At 42.8% G+C, this 14,853-nt stretch overlaps 1 protein-coding gene across 7 annotated transcripts in view; it reads left to right on the forward strand.

Moving 5' to 3' along the window:
* LOC109899269 (immunoglobulin-like and fibronectin type III domain-containing protein 1) overlaps positions 1 to 4,401 on the forward strand; it is a 41,055-nt gene extending 36,654 nt beyond the window's left edge. For all 7 annotated transcript variants that reach the window (XM_020494342.1, XM_031831073.1, XM_031831263.1 and 4 more), the window contains 6 exons: positions 147 to 455; positions 601 to 683; positions 821 to 1,013; positions 1,188 to 1,484; positions 1,643 to 1,969; positions 2,280 to 4,401. In XM_020494342.1, the coding sequence (XP_020349931.1) occupies positions 147 to 455; positions 601 to 683; positions 821 to 1,013; positions 1,188 to 1,484; positions 1,643 to 1,969; positions 2,280 to 2,284 (1,214 nt within the window). In that variant the 3' untranslated portion in view covers positions 2,285 to 4,401. The remainder of the gene's footprint in view (positions 1 to 146; positions 456 to 600; positions 684 to 820; positions 1,014 to 1,187; positions 1,485 to 1,642; positions 1,970 to 2,279) is intronic.
* The last annotated feature ends 10,452 nt before the right edge of the window (positions 4,402 to 14,853 follow it).

Raw genomic sequence — 14,853 nt, forward strand, 5'->3', positions numbered from 1 at the left:
TTACACCAATAGCCTGGCAGAACCAGCCTGATCGTTGTCTTCACCCTGAAATAGAATAGTGAACGCAATGATCAGGCTGGTTTCAACGTAATATTGCACATGTCAACTAAAATAATAACTACTGTATCACATTGCTGTAATTCCAGAACCCCCTGGTAAAGTCATAGACCTTAAGCTAACAGATTCCAGTTACACCACGTTTTCTCTGGCTTGGACTAAACCAAAAGTGGTGGAAGGGGTGGAGGATGAGGCCAAAGGCTACTTTGTGGAGATCAGACCAAATGAGAGCCCAGAGTGGACTCGCTGTAACATCAACCCTATCATCTCCACCTCCTTCAATGTGATTGGCTTGAAGGCAATGGGAATGTACTGGGTGAGAGTGATCGCCACAAACGATGGAGGCGAGGGCGAGCCCCAAGGCTTTGATAATTACATCATCGCCATGCCTCCTCCTGGTAAGGAATAGCATCTCATTTAAATCACTATTGTGATGTTCAATAATGAATATCGTATATACAGTAAGTCGACTGTATCCCTGAAATGTAATTTGATAATCAATAAAAAATGTAACCTGACCTATACTTTTCTTTACCCTGCAAGTGAGGCCACAATTTACAGGAAAAATGAAGAGCTTCATGGTTGTGAGAAAGGGGAATACTGTACGGTTCAACATCAACTTTGAGGTAAAGGGAAGAAAACGCAGCTTTCAGCCGACAAAATAGACTGTAAAAAGATAAAAGCTTGCATTGTAATGTCTACTGCAGTATCCTGCTTGTGTCACCAAGTTCTCTGTGTTTACATGGTTTCACGTGGTCCACAGGCCTCTCCTTTGCCAGATATCTATTGGTTGAAGGACTGCGTGCCTCTGTCCAAACGTGTCACCATCACCAACTCTGACCGAGGTTCACAGCTTCTGATCCCCACGTCAGAGCGCTCTGATACGGGCATCTTTACCATCATTGTCAAGAACATGGTCGGTCAGGAGACATTCAGTGTCGAGATCCGAGTCACAGGTGAATGTTAATCATTTTGCCTATATGTTTTTTATAATTTCAACTATAATATTATGGCATCGGTAGATGAGAAACAGAATCGTAAGTGAAGTTTTTAATGCCAGTATTAATGCAGTTACTGGATGTAAGTTTGGCTCTCAATCAGATGACCATGTCTTTCTGACCTGGTTCCAGATGATCCCAAGCCTCCTGGCCCGGTGGAGTTGGAACAGAATGTTCCTGGAACAGTGACTGTGACCTGGACTCCCTCCCCAGATGAGAAGAAGGATGACAGGCTGCACTACGTTGTGTACAAACGTGACTCTGTCAAGCGCACCTGGAGGATGGTCGCTGACAGCCTCTTCAACCATAAGTTCACAGTTATCAACATTCTACCCGGCAGAGAGTATAACTTCAGAGTGTTTGCTAAGAATGACATGGGCCTCTCAGAACCTGCTGTGTCCCCTACATGGAAAACCACAAGGAGAAAAGGTTTGTGGCGACAGCAGCTAGCCTCCTTGCATTTGTTGAATGAAAGATCATTGAACCGTAATTTTTTTTGCATAGGCCACATCACAGAGAAATGTTGCCTGTATACAAAACAGTATTAGTTGCGAGGTAATCTTTCTCTCTTTTCTCCTGTAACTCAGATAAGTTCATACTGGACATGCCAGACGTAAAGGGCTTGGATCTTCAGTGTCCACCATCGTTTTTACTCCGATTGAAAATCTGCACCGCTCCACCAGGCTACGAGTGCTACATGAGCTGTGCTGTACGAGGGGATCCAAAACCCCATGTCACATGGTACCATAACAACGTCAGCCTCAACACCAACACCAACTACCTTATCACCAACGTGTGTGGGGTCTGCACAATGCTCATATTGAAGATCGGACCCAAGGACAGCGGTGAATACAGTGTCATCGCAGACAGTCCCTTGGGCAGGGCAGAGTGCTCCACCAAGCTCACAGTCAGAGGTAGTATCTCACAGTCCCAACATAATAAAATGCTTTTTTTTTGCGACAGGAACAATCTGCAATTTAAACACCAGGTCTGAGGTGGAGGGTCTTCGTGACTATACTGTGCATTAATTGGCTCATAGACAACAATTATTTATTTTCTGTTTAGTGAATATCATCCTTTGGCTAAAGGATATAATGAAGTAGCATATCTTGACCTTTGAGGGGGTCTTTGATCTATGTACGTCAGTTCTACATCATGGAAGTCCTAGTGTGTGATACTATGTGTAGTAGAATACTAATTATGTACCATTGGTTTGTTTTCCAGAGTGAAGAGTTCACCCAGATGATTGATTGGCAGCAGCTGGCAACACAAACTTATGTATTGACCTATCATAGTCTTCAAATAGACTAGGTGTTGTGTGTGTGTGTGTATTTCTTTTTTCAAAATGGTACACTCTTAGTTTTCTATGTGCTCACATGTAATGTGTCCTTCTATTTATTCTAGTTGTTAAAAATTGCAAAGCATGAAATGAACATGACAAGACAAACACATATCACTAACTTTTGCGAAAGTGTCTTTATATATATATATAAATAAGTAAAGTGAAGAGACAAATCTACATAGGCTACATATCTTGCATATGGAAATTAGTTTAGCCTATTCATTTAATTAATATGGGGATTCCATATAATATTGGTAATTAAGAGTGATATTATGTGTAATTGTCTTTCAATTCGTTATACAGATGTATCAATCTGTTCATATTTGAATCAAATTATATTTAAGTAAGTTACATTTGTCATTTAGCAGATCCTCTTACCCAGAGTGACTTACAGGTTAAATAAAGGTCAGGTGCTTTGCTCAAGGTCACCTCAACAGATTTTTCACCTAGTCAGCTTGGGGATTCAAACCAGCGAACTCTCACTTACTGGCCCAACGGTCCTAACCGCTAGGCTATCTGCCACCTTTCAGGCCCTTTTTCACAACACAATTGATGTCATGCACAGATTGTGAGCGACTCTTGGCAGCAGTAAGAAAGCCTTCACCATCTGCACCCATTCAACATAACCTAGAGTTACGTTTTTATTACTTCTTAACTAAATACAATTATGGGTTCTCATACACTTACAATTATGTTTTGATTATTGCTTGAACAGTCACTAAGATTATATTTGGTTGTGATCTTTGCAAAATAACTATTTTGGATTCAGCAGTTGTTAGCAGTTGTTAGCTATAATACTAATGGTCATTGAGAAAGGCTGTAGCAAAAGCTAGCCAAAGAGATATTTTACTGGTCAAAGTTTAAGTGTTTTTTTAAGTATAATGCATTTGATTTGCGATGATGACACACACATTATATTAAGCCGGACATGCATACTGTATGAGCCTTAAAATCCAATTCTAATCCAAAAGTAGTGTGAAATGGACTCATGAGAAACATGTAAATGGAGGCCTTTTTTGCTGGTGTTCTGACAACTCCCCCGTGTTCTGCCACCAACTTGCGAGCATCGTGTGGCAATGTTTGCAAACACAGAAAGAGGTCTATAAGTTTAAGTTTTATTGTCACGTGCACATACACCACCATTCATCCACCAGTGTTGGTTAACTACCAGACAGATTTGGTACCTATGCGCCAGAATCTTGCAATCTTGCAAGGGTGTGTATTTACATAATTATTCTGAAAGAAAACAGTGCTGCCACAAAAGTATACATTATGGGGACAGCTAAACAGTGTTGCCTCATCAACAGCTCAATTAACACGGTGCCCCCTTGGGGAAGCCCCTCCCATCAGCACAAACTCATTAATTAATTAAACAATCATAAACAAGTGTACACTTTCCACTCAGCTAAACATATCATGAATTATCTTCATTGAACCGTTGCAATCGGTTTATCATAATACAATATAGCACAATATATAATACATATACACAACCCCATCACTACTGACATGGTGTCTTCCAATACGCCCATTCACATGAACACGCAATTCAGAACAGGTACTACAAATCCAGTTGATTGCTGTAGCTAGGGTCCTTATTCCAGCATACCCGGAAGCTACTGTCACAGATCCCAGGTACTGCTGCTCATTCTGTTCACCAGTTCTGGAGGTCAACATCACCATCCTTCTAGGCTTCACTGAACTGGATCATTACCACCAGAGACAAGACCGTCTGTCTTGTCTGATTACGCACACCTGGTTCCCATTTCCCCTGATTAGTATGTTATAATTGTGCCCTCTGTTCCCCTTTGTCCTTGTCGGTTATTGTTCCCATGTCTGTTGGTCGTGTGAGTTGTTTCAGCTTTTGTGCTGCGTGTCTTGTGCATGACGGGGTCTCGGCCTGTGTCGTTCTACGAGGTTTACCCTCGCTCTTTAGTATGGGTACATCTCAGTGTTTTGTAAAAGTGCTTGTTTTGGGTATATAAAAAAACATGTATTCCTGCACCTGTCTCCCACTCCTTTATATCAGCGTGACAGCTACTGTATAAATGCCAAAATAACATGCAAAACAGGTTGCCACTGCATTACACACATTATTCTAAACTCCCTTCAGTAAAAGTTTGGTATGGTATAAGGAATTTGCAGACAAGCTGTCATGTTTAATTTAAGTGGCGTTTATTGTACTTATCAAATGTTTTGGATGAGCATTCTGTTTGTTTGTTTCTGTTCCTCTCTCTCTGTCTCATGTCACATATCAGTTTGCAAAGAATGTAAAAAAAATAATAATTGAGTTAATGAAACCCCATACAAACATAATGCATTTTTTGCTTTCTCGAGTAAGGCAGCTCCAAAATGCAGGTTTCAGCCTAGCTCAGTGCTTTCTGTGGTGGTGGGGCAGCCAGCGGAAAATACAGAGCTTAGGGGTTGGTAGTGTTCTCTAGTTGCGCCGTGATTGGCTCCGTGTTCTGTCACTCATGGGGACAATACGTCACCTCAACATCTACCGGGGGAACTCGAAAATTCAAGCCCCTTGGGTGCTGCCATTGAATTACATTAGAAGTGCCCGTTCAAGAAGGCTCAAGGTCATTGGCCACAGATACAGTAAAATGATGTAAAATCACCTTATATCTCCCGTAGCTTTGTTTTGACTGATCATGTCAACATCATACTTTCAAAATATTAGCTAGCAAGCTAACAGTCATCATGAATAAAGTCAACAATCTACTGGCAATAACAGTCATCATGAATAAAGTCAACAATCTACTGGCAATAACAGTCATCATGAATAAAGTCAACAATCTACTGGCAATAACAGTCATCATGAATAAAGTCAACAATCTACTGGCAATAACAGTCATCATGAATAAAGTCAACAATCTACAGGCAATAACAGTCATCATGAATAAAGTCAACAATCTACTGGCAATAACAGTCATCATGAATAAAGTCAACAATCTACTGGCAATAACAGTCATCATGAATAAAGTCAACAATCTACTGGCAATAACAGTCATCATGAATAAAGTCAACAATCTACTGGCAATAACAGTCATCATGAATAAAGTCAACAATCTACTGGCAATAACAGTCATCATGAATAAAGTCAACAATCTACTGGCAATAACAGTCATCATGAATAAAGTCAACAATCTACTGGCAATAACAGTCATCATGAATAAAGTCAACAATCTACTGGCAATAACAGTCATCATGAATAAAGTCAACAATCTACTGGCAATAACAGTCATCATGAATCAAGTCAACAATCTACTGGCAATAACAGTCATCATGAATAAAGTCAACAATCTACTGGCAATAACAGTCATCATGAATAAAGTCAACAATCTACTGGCAATAACAGTCATCATGAATAAAGTCAACAATCTACTGGCAATAACAGTCATCATGAATAAAGTCAACAATCTACTGGCAATAACAGTCATCATGAATAAAGTCAACAATCTACTGGCAATAACAGTCATCATGAATAAAGTCAACAATCTACTGGCAATAACAGTCATCATGAATAAAGTCAACAATCTACTGGCAATAACAGTCATCATGAATCAAGTCAACAATCAACTGGCAAATCCCTTTCAATCTATATTATGAAGAGAAATTACAGATAAAAACGTATCGGCCGTTGGACATAAACATTACACAAAAAGTTGGAAATCGCAAATTCAACAATGAGTGGTTTGGAAGGAATCAGTGGCTAACTGTAAGCATTGCAAAGCAATCACCTGCCTGCTATTCAATGGAGTGGGTGTGTGGTCCAAGTCAACGGGCATCCAAGTCGGGAACTCGGGCCTCTTTCTAGAGCTCCGACCTGAAGATCACTGAAGTCAAATCAAATTTTATTTTTCACTTGCGCCAAATACAACAGGTGTAGACCTTACAGTGAAATACTTACTTACAAGCCCTTACCAACAATGCTTCAACACGTTTTTCTTCTTAACCTCTTAAGTGAAAAATAGATCATAAAAAAAAAGAAAATAAAAGTTACAAATAATTAAACAGGAGCAGTAAAATAACAATAGCAATAGCGAGGCTAAATACTGGGGGTACCGGTACAGATTCAATGTAAGACAAGGTAATTGTGGTAATATGTACATGTAGGTCATGATTCGACCTTGTTTTTTTCCCAGTTGTCTTGAAAGTACCATAAATCCAGAGAATGGCAGACTTTGTTAACTTCTTGGTGACTGGGGGGCAGTATTGAGTAGCTTGAATAAATAAGGTGCCAGAGTAAACTGCCTGCTACTCAGCCATAAAAGCTAGAATATGCATATAATTAGTATATTTGGATAGTAAAGACTCTGAAGTTTCTGAAACTGTTTGAATGATGTCTGTGAGTATAACAGAACTCATATGGCAGGCGAAATCCTGAGAAAAATCCAACCAGGAAGTGGGAAATCTGAGGTGTGTAGGTTTTCAACTCATAGCCTATCGAAGATACAGTGGGATATTGGTCATGTTGCATAAGACTTCCACTAGATGTCAACAGTCTTTAGAACAGTGTTTGATGCTTCTACTGTGAGGTGGGGCCAAATGAGAGGGGAATGAGTCAGAGGTCTGGCAGAGAGCCACGAGCTCGTGACGCGCGGTCATGTGGAAGTTAAGCTTACGTTCCATTGCTTTTCTACAGAAAAATGAATTCTCCGGTTGGAACATTATTGAAGATTTATTATAAAAACATCCTAATGATTGATTCTATACTTAGTTTGACATGTTTCTACGACCCGTAATATAACTTTTTGGACTTTTTGTCCTACCTTCCTATGCAAGCAGTGTCAGGGTATATGCAGCAGTTTGGGCTGCCTGGCTCATTGCGAACTGTGTGAAGACCATTTCTTTCTAACAAAGACCGTAATTCATTTGCCATAATTTTACATAATTATGACATAACATTGAAGGTTGTGCAATGTAACAGCAATATTTAGACTTAGGGATACAACCAATTAGATAAAATACGGAACTGTTCTGTATTTCACTGAAAGAATAAACGTTTTGTTTTCGAAATGATAGTTTCCGGATTTGACCGTATTAATGACCTAAGGCTCGTATTTCTGTGTGTTATTATATTATAATTAAGTCTATGATTTGATATGTGATAGAACTGTCTGACTGAGCGGTGGTAGGCAGCAGCAGGCTCGTAAGCACTTTCCTGCATTTGCCAGCAGCTCATTGCTGTGCTTCAAGCATTGCACTGTTTATGACTGCAAGCCTATCAACTCCCGAGATTAGGCTGGCAATACTATACTGCCAATAAGAACATCCAATAGTCAAATGTATATGAAATACAAATGGTATAGAGAGAAATAGTCCTATATTTCCTATAATAACTACAACCTAAAACTTCTTACCTGGGAATATTGAAGACTCATGTTAAAAGGAACCACCAGCTTTCATATGTTCTCATGTTCTGAGCAAAGAACTTAAATGTTAGCTTTTTTACATGGCAAATATTGCACTTTTACTTTCTTCTCCAACACTCTGTTTTGCATTAGTTAAATCAAATTGAACATGTTTAATTATTTATTTGAGACTAAATATATTTTATTGATGTATCATATTAAGTTCAAATAAAAAAGTGTTCATTCAGTAATGTTGTAATTGTCATTATTACAAATATATATATATATATATAAAATTTAAAAAACGGTAGATTAATCCGTATCGGCTTTTTTGGTCCTCCAATAATTGGTATCGGAATCGGCGTTGAAAAATCATAATCGGTCGACCTCTAGACACGAGCCTACCAGATAAGCTAAATTACTTCTATGCTCGCTTCGAGGCAAGTACCACTGAAACATGCATGAGAGCATCAGCTGTTCCAGACAACTGCTCACATCGGCTGCTCTCTCTACCTTTAATCAGGACAACATTCACAAGTCCGCAGGGCCAGAAGTATTACCAGGACGTGTACTCTGAGCATGCGCTGACCAACAGGCAAGTGTCTTCACTGACAATTTCAACCTCACCCTGTCTGAGTCGGTAATACCAACATGTTTAAAGCAGACCACAATAGTCCCTGTGCCCAAGAACACTAAGGTAACCTGCCTAAATGACTACAGACGTAGTACTCATGTCTGTAGCCATGAAGTGCTTTGAAAGGCTGGTCATGACTCACATCAACACCATTATCCCAGAAGCCTTAGACCCACTCCAATTTGCATACCGCCTTAACAGATCCACAGATGATGCAATCTCTATTGCACTCCACACTGCACTTGCATACCTGGATAAAAGGAACAACTATGTGAGAATGCTATGCATTGACTACAGCTCAACGTTCAACACCATAGTGCCCGCAAAAACCATCACTAAGTTAAAACCTGTTAAGGCTAGGGCAGAATACTGCCCCCTTTGGAGGAATGCGTGCCCATAGTAAACTGACAAAAAATCTGTCAAAAATTGCTAATATATGCATATAATAAATATTATTGAATAGAAAACACTCTAAAGCTTCTAAAACCGTTCAAATTATGTCTCTATGTAAAGCAGAACTCACAGGGCAGCCATTCTTCCAAACTCTTTCTGTCAGCAGAAAAAAAGTTGGCCCAACTTTGACGTCATCGCCCCCACCCTTCCCAACCAGCTACAGATCTGGGAACAGTTCCTATCTCTTCAGCGCGATGTCCTCTTTCAATGGGGTGCTTCATTGTGAAGATCGAGCGCTCCCTCACCCTTTGGCGGGAAGAAACCCTCGGGTCACGCAATAATACGTGCGCGCCTCGGTGTTTGGCTCTCTTCGTTCCAAGATCCACCAAACGATATAGGCTTGTCCTTTCGAGCTAAGGATTTTTATGTATGTTTATAACATGTTTTAGCTCGATTCTGAACTTAGTTTGACCAGTTTAGTCGACATATAATATGTCATTTTGAAGTTTTGGGTGCATTTCAGCCGAAATTAGTCGCGTTTGATAACCCAAAGACACACATTTGAAAGGCAAACGCTGGTTTTGGTAAGTATGACTTCTTCCACGACTTCTGATCGAACAACGGCAAAGGTAAGGGAATATTTCTGTGGTTATTATGTGTTTCTGTGGACTCCGAAATAGCGGAGCCATATTGCTAATCTATGAGCGCCGTCTCATATTATTGACAAGTGAACGAATTCTGTAACGTTAAAAATAAATGTAACACAGCTGTTTTATTAAGAAGAAGTGTATCTTTCTAACTATATGTAGAACATGTATATTTAGTCAACGTTTATGATGTGTATTTCTGTTATCTGGCAGAGTTATCATAATTTCTCCGGACATTCTAGTAGCATTTTTTGAACATGACGTTCAATGTAAACAGTGATTTATGGATATAAATTGCATATTATTGAAAAAAACATAAATGTACTGTATAACATGTCCTATTCCTGTCATCTGATGAAGATTTTCAAAAGGTTAGTGAATTATTTTTCTTTTAATCCTGCTTTTGTGATTGCATCTATTGTTCTACAAATATGGCTATGTAAATTAGCCTATCTTTTGGTGGTGGTTTGACATAAATATGTGCTATGTTGTCGCCGTAAAACATTTTAGAAATCTGACTTGCTGGCTAGATGAACAAGGTGTTTATCTTTCATTTGAGCTATTGGACTTGTTAATGTGTGGAGGTTAAATATTTCTAAGAATATTTTTGTGTTCTGTGCGCCACTGTGTCAGTTGAGCAGGGGGGGATGGTACCCCTAGAGGTACGTGGTGGTGTGAACAGGATTTATTAAGGACCCTTGGACTAAACACTTCCCTCTGCAACTGGATCTGGGACTTCCTGACGGGCCGCCCCCAGGTGGTAAGGGTAGGTAACAACATATCCGCCATGCTGATCCTTAACACGTGTGTACTCATCCCCTCCTGTACTCCCTGTTCACTCATGACTGCATGGCCAGGCATGACTTCAACATGGTCTTAATGTTGGAGGGTGGCAAGACCCTCCCTCCTCCTGGATATAGAAATCCTTTGACTTTACTGCTTCTTCAATGGTAAGGTCCCTTACATCATACAGAAACTTGACCTCTACCACTGCTGTGGTGCCCACCAGACCATCCAATGAGGCACCCAGGACCCAGGACCCTAGACCTAGAACCTAGAACTTAATAGCTACACTCACTGACACAGGATAAACTTTATCCACAAACCGGTAAATTGCCCCTCACTATAGCTTAACTCAAATCTATTTGCACTGCTCCACATGGCCAGACTTGGTGGTCTTCTCCCTTTTTAATGTTCTTATGCTGATCTTTGAAAATTGCCATGAAGTCAAATAGACACCAAAGTTGACATACTCTACAAATAACTATCTAGGCCAGTGGTTGCAAAAAAAGGTTATAGTCCCGTACCCCTTCAAACATTCAACCTCCAGCTGCGTACCCCCTCGCACTCTCAAATGTTAGTTTTTTTGCCATCTTTGTAAGCCTGCCACACAGACTATACGATACATTTATTAAACATAAGAATGAGTGTGTGTTTTTGTCACAACCCGGCTTGTGGGAAGTGACAAGGGCACACATAATAATATAATAATCAATCATTTTGCTCTTTATTTAGCCATCTTACAGGTTCATGAGAAGGGTGTGCTTGAAATGATGCACATAACTGCAATGCTGGGTTGTATTGGAGAGAGTCTCAGTCTTAAATCACTTTCCACACACAGTCTGTGCCCGTATTTAGTTTTCATGCTAGTGAGGGCCGAGAATCCACTCTCACATAGGTACATGGTTGCAAAGGGCATCAGTGTCTTAACAACTGGATTTGCCAAGGTAGGATACTCTTGAGCACAGCCCTATCCAGAAATCTGGCAGTGGCTTCTGATTAAATACAATTTTCACAGAACTGCTTGTTGCAATTTCGATGACGCTCTCTTGTTCAGATATCGGTAAGTGGACTGGAGGCAGGGCATGAAAGGGATAATGAATCCAGTTGTTTGTGTCGTCCGTTTCGGGAAAGTACCTACGTAATTGCGCACCCAGCTCACTCAGGTGCTTCGCTTTATTATGTTTTACATTGTCCGTAAGCTTGAGTTCATTTGCACACAAAAAAATCATACAATGATGGAGAGACCTGTGTGTTGTTCTTGTTAATGTAGACAGAGAAGAGCTCCAAATTCTTAATCATAGCCTCAATTTTGTCCTGCATATTGAATATAGTTGCGGAGAGTCCTTGTAATCCTAGATTCAGATCATTCAGGCGAGAAAAAACATCACCCAGATAGTCATGTGAGAAACTCATCATCATGCAAGCGGTCAGACAAGTGAAAATTATGGGCAGTAAAGAAAACTTTACAGTGAAGAAAACTTGAGAGCACATCTCTCAATTAAAAAAAACGTATCAATACTTTTCCCATTGATAACCAGTGCACTATGTTGTGAAAGCGTTACATGGTCGCTGTCCATATCATTGCATAATGCAGAACATACATGAGAGTCAAGGAGCCTTGCTTTAACAATTTAAATTGTTTTCTCCACAATTTTGTGGTATCCAATTGGTAGTTACAGTCTTGTCTCATCGCTGCAACTCCCGTATGGACTCAGTAGAGGTGAAGGTCGAGATGGGTGCATCCTCCAAAACACAACCCAACCAAGTCGCACTGCTTCTTGACACAATGCCCACTTAACCCGGAAGTCAGCCGCACCAACGTGTCGGAGGAAACACCGTGCACCTGACGACCGTGTCAGCGTGCACTGTGCCAGGCCCGCCACAAGAGTTGTTAGTGCACGATGGGACAAGGACATCCCTGCCGGCCAAACCCTCCCCTAACCCGGACAATGCTGGGCCAATTGAGCACCGCCCCATAGGTCTCCCGGTCGCATGTGACAGAGCCTGGACTCGAACCCAGAATCTCTAGTGGCCTTAGACCCCTGCACCACTCAGGAGGCCTTGGTTTAACAAAGTTAACAACTTTCACTGTAGTGTCCCCTTGGCAGCAAGAGCCTCTCGGTGGATGAGGCAGTGTACCCAAGTGGCGTCGGTAGCAACTGCTTGCACGCGCGTTACCACTCCACTATGTCTCCCTGTCATGGCTTTTGCGCCATCAGTACAGATACCAACACATCTTGACCACCAAAGTCCATTTGATGTCACAAAGCTGACCAGTATTTTTTAAATATCCTCACTTATTGTCCTGGTCTCCAGAAGAGGATGTCTTTCTTAATTGACCCCCCATGAATGTAACGGACATATAGCAGGAGATGTGCGAGGTCAGCCACGTCTGTTGTGTCATCCAGCTGTAATGCATATAATTCACTGGCTTGTATGCGAGGCAGTAATTGTTTCAAAGCATCTCCTGCCATGTCACTGATGCGTCGTGAAACAGTGTTGTTTGATGAAGGCATTGTCTGTATAATTTTTGGAGACTTTTCCCCCAGCACTGTCCCAGCCATATCTACGACAGCAGAAATAATTAAGTCCTCCACAATAGTATGGGTTTTGCCTGTCCCAGCCACTCGGTAGCTCACCATATAAGACGCTTCTAGCCCCTTCTTATTAATGGTGTTACGGTTTTCTAGGTGTGAAGGAGAGTCGGACCAAAATGCAGCGTGTAGATTGCGATCCATGTTTAATGAATAACGTAAACACGAAGTAACACAAACACTACAAAACAAAGAATGTAAATAACGAAACGAAAACCGAAACAGCCTATACTTGTGAAAACTAACAAAGATAGGAACAATGACACTAAGGACAATCACCCACGACAAACTCAAAGAATATGGTTCCCAATCAGAGACAACGATAAACACCTGCCTCTGATTGAGAACCACTCCAGACAGCCATAGACTTTGCTAGATAACCCCACTAGCTACAATCCCAATACATACACACCAAAACCCCAAGACAAAACACACCACAATACAAAAACCCCATGCCACACCCTGGCCTGACCCAATACATGAAGAAAAACACAAAATACTTAGACCAGGGCGTGACAGAACCCCCACCCTAAGGTGCGGACTCCCGAACGCACCTCATAACAATAGGGAGGGTCCGGGTGGGCGTCTGTCCATGGTGGCGGCTCCGGCGCGGGACGTGGAACCCACTCAATCAATGTCTTAGTCCCCTCTCCTCGCCTCCTTGGATAGTCCACCCTCGCCGCCGACCATGGCCTAGTAGTCCTCACCCAGAACCCCACTGGACTGAGGAGCAGATCGGGACTGAAGGACAGCTCGGGACTGAGGCAGCTCGGGACTGAGGGGAAGCTCGGGAGTGAGAGAAAGCTTGGGAGTGAGAGAAAGCTCGGGAGTGAGAGAAAGCTCGGGAGTGAGAGAAAGCTCGTGAGAGAAAGCTCGGGAGTGAGAGAAAGCTCGGGAGTGAGAGAAAGCTCGGGAGTGAGAGAAAGCTCGGGAGTGAGAGGAAGCTCAGGCAGGTAGGTAGATCTACCAGATCCTGGCTGACTGGCAGATCCTGGCTGACTGGCGGATCTGGCGGATTCTGGCTGACTGGCGGATCCTGGCCGACTGGCGGATCCTGGCCGACTGGCGGATCCTGGCCGACTGGCAGATCCTGGCCGACTGGCAGATCCTGGCCGACTGGCAGTTCTGGCAGATCTGGAAGAGTCTGGTTGACTGGCAGATCTGGAAGAGTCTGGTTGACTGGCAGATCTGGAAGAGTCTGGCTGACTGGCAGATCTGGAAGAGTCTGGCTGACTGGCAGATCTGGAAGAGTCTGGCTGACTGGCAGATCTGGAAGAGTCTGGCTGACTGGCGGATCTGGAAGAGTCTGGCTGACTGGCGGATCTGGAAGAGTCTGGCTGACTGGCAGATCTGGAAGAGTCTGGCTGACTGGCGGATCTGGAAGAGTCTGGCTGGCTGGCAGATCTGGAAGAGTCTGGCTGACTGGCGGATCCTGGCAGACTGAAAGATCTGGCTGCTCCATGCTGACTGGCGGCTCTGGCTGCTCCATGCTGACTGGCGGCTCTGGCTGCTCCATGCTGACTGACAGCTCTGGCGGCTTCTTACAGACTGGCAGCTCTGGCGGCTCCGTGCAGACTGGCAGCTCCTTGCAGACTGGCAGCTCCTTACAGACTGGCAGCTCCTTGCAGACTGACAGCACCTTGCAGACTGACAGCTCCGTGCAGACTGGCAGCTCCTTACAGACTGGCAGCTCCTTGCAGACTGGCAGCTCCTTGCAGACTGGCAGCTCGGGATGCTTCATGCAGACTGACAGCTCTGGCTGCTCCATGTAGACTGGCATCTCTGGCTGCTCCATGCAGACTGACGTCTCAGGCTGCTCCATGCAGACTGACGGCTCAGGCTGCTCCATGCAGGCTGGCAGCTCTGGCTGCACTGAACAGGCAGGAGACTCCAGCAGCGCTGTAGAGGAGGAAGGCTCTGGCAGCGCTGAACAGGCGGGAGACTCCGGCAGCGCAGGAGAGGAGGAAGGCTCTGGCTGCGCTAAACAGGCGGGAGAATCCAGCAGCGCTGTAGAGGAGGAAGGCTCTGGCAGCGCTGGAGAGGTGAGG

Source organism: Oncorhynchus kisutch, linkage group LG1 (assembly GCF_002021735.2).
Source record: "Oncorhynchus kisutch isolate 150728-3 linkage group LG1, Okis_V2, whole genome shotgun sequence".
In the NCBI taxonomy this organism is placed as follows: domain Eukaryota; kingdom Metazoa; phylum Chordata; class Actinopteri; order Salmoniformes; family Salmonidae; genus Oncorhynchus; species Oncorhynchus kisutch.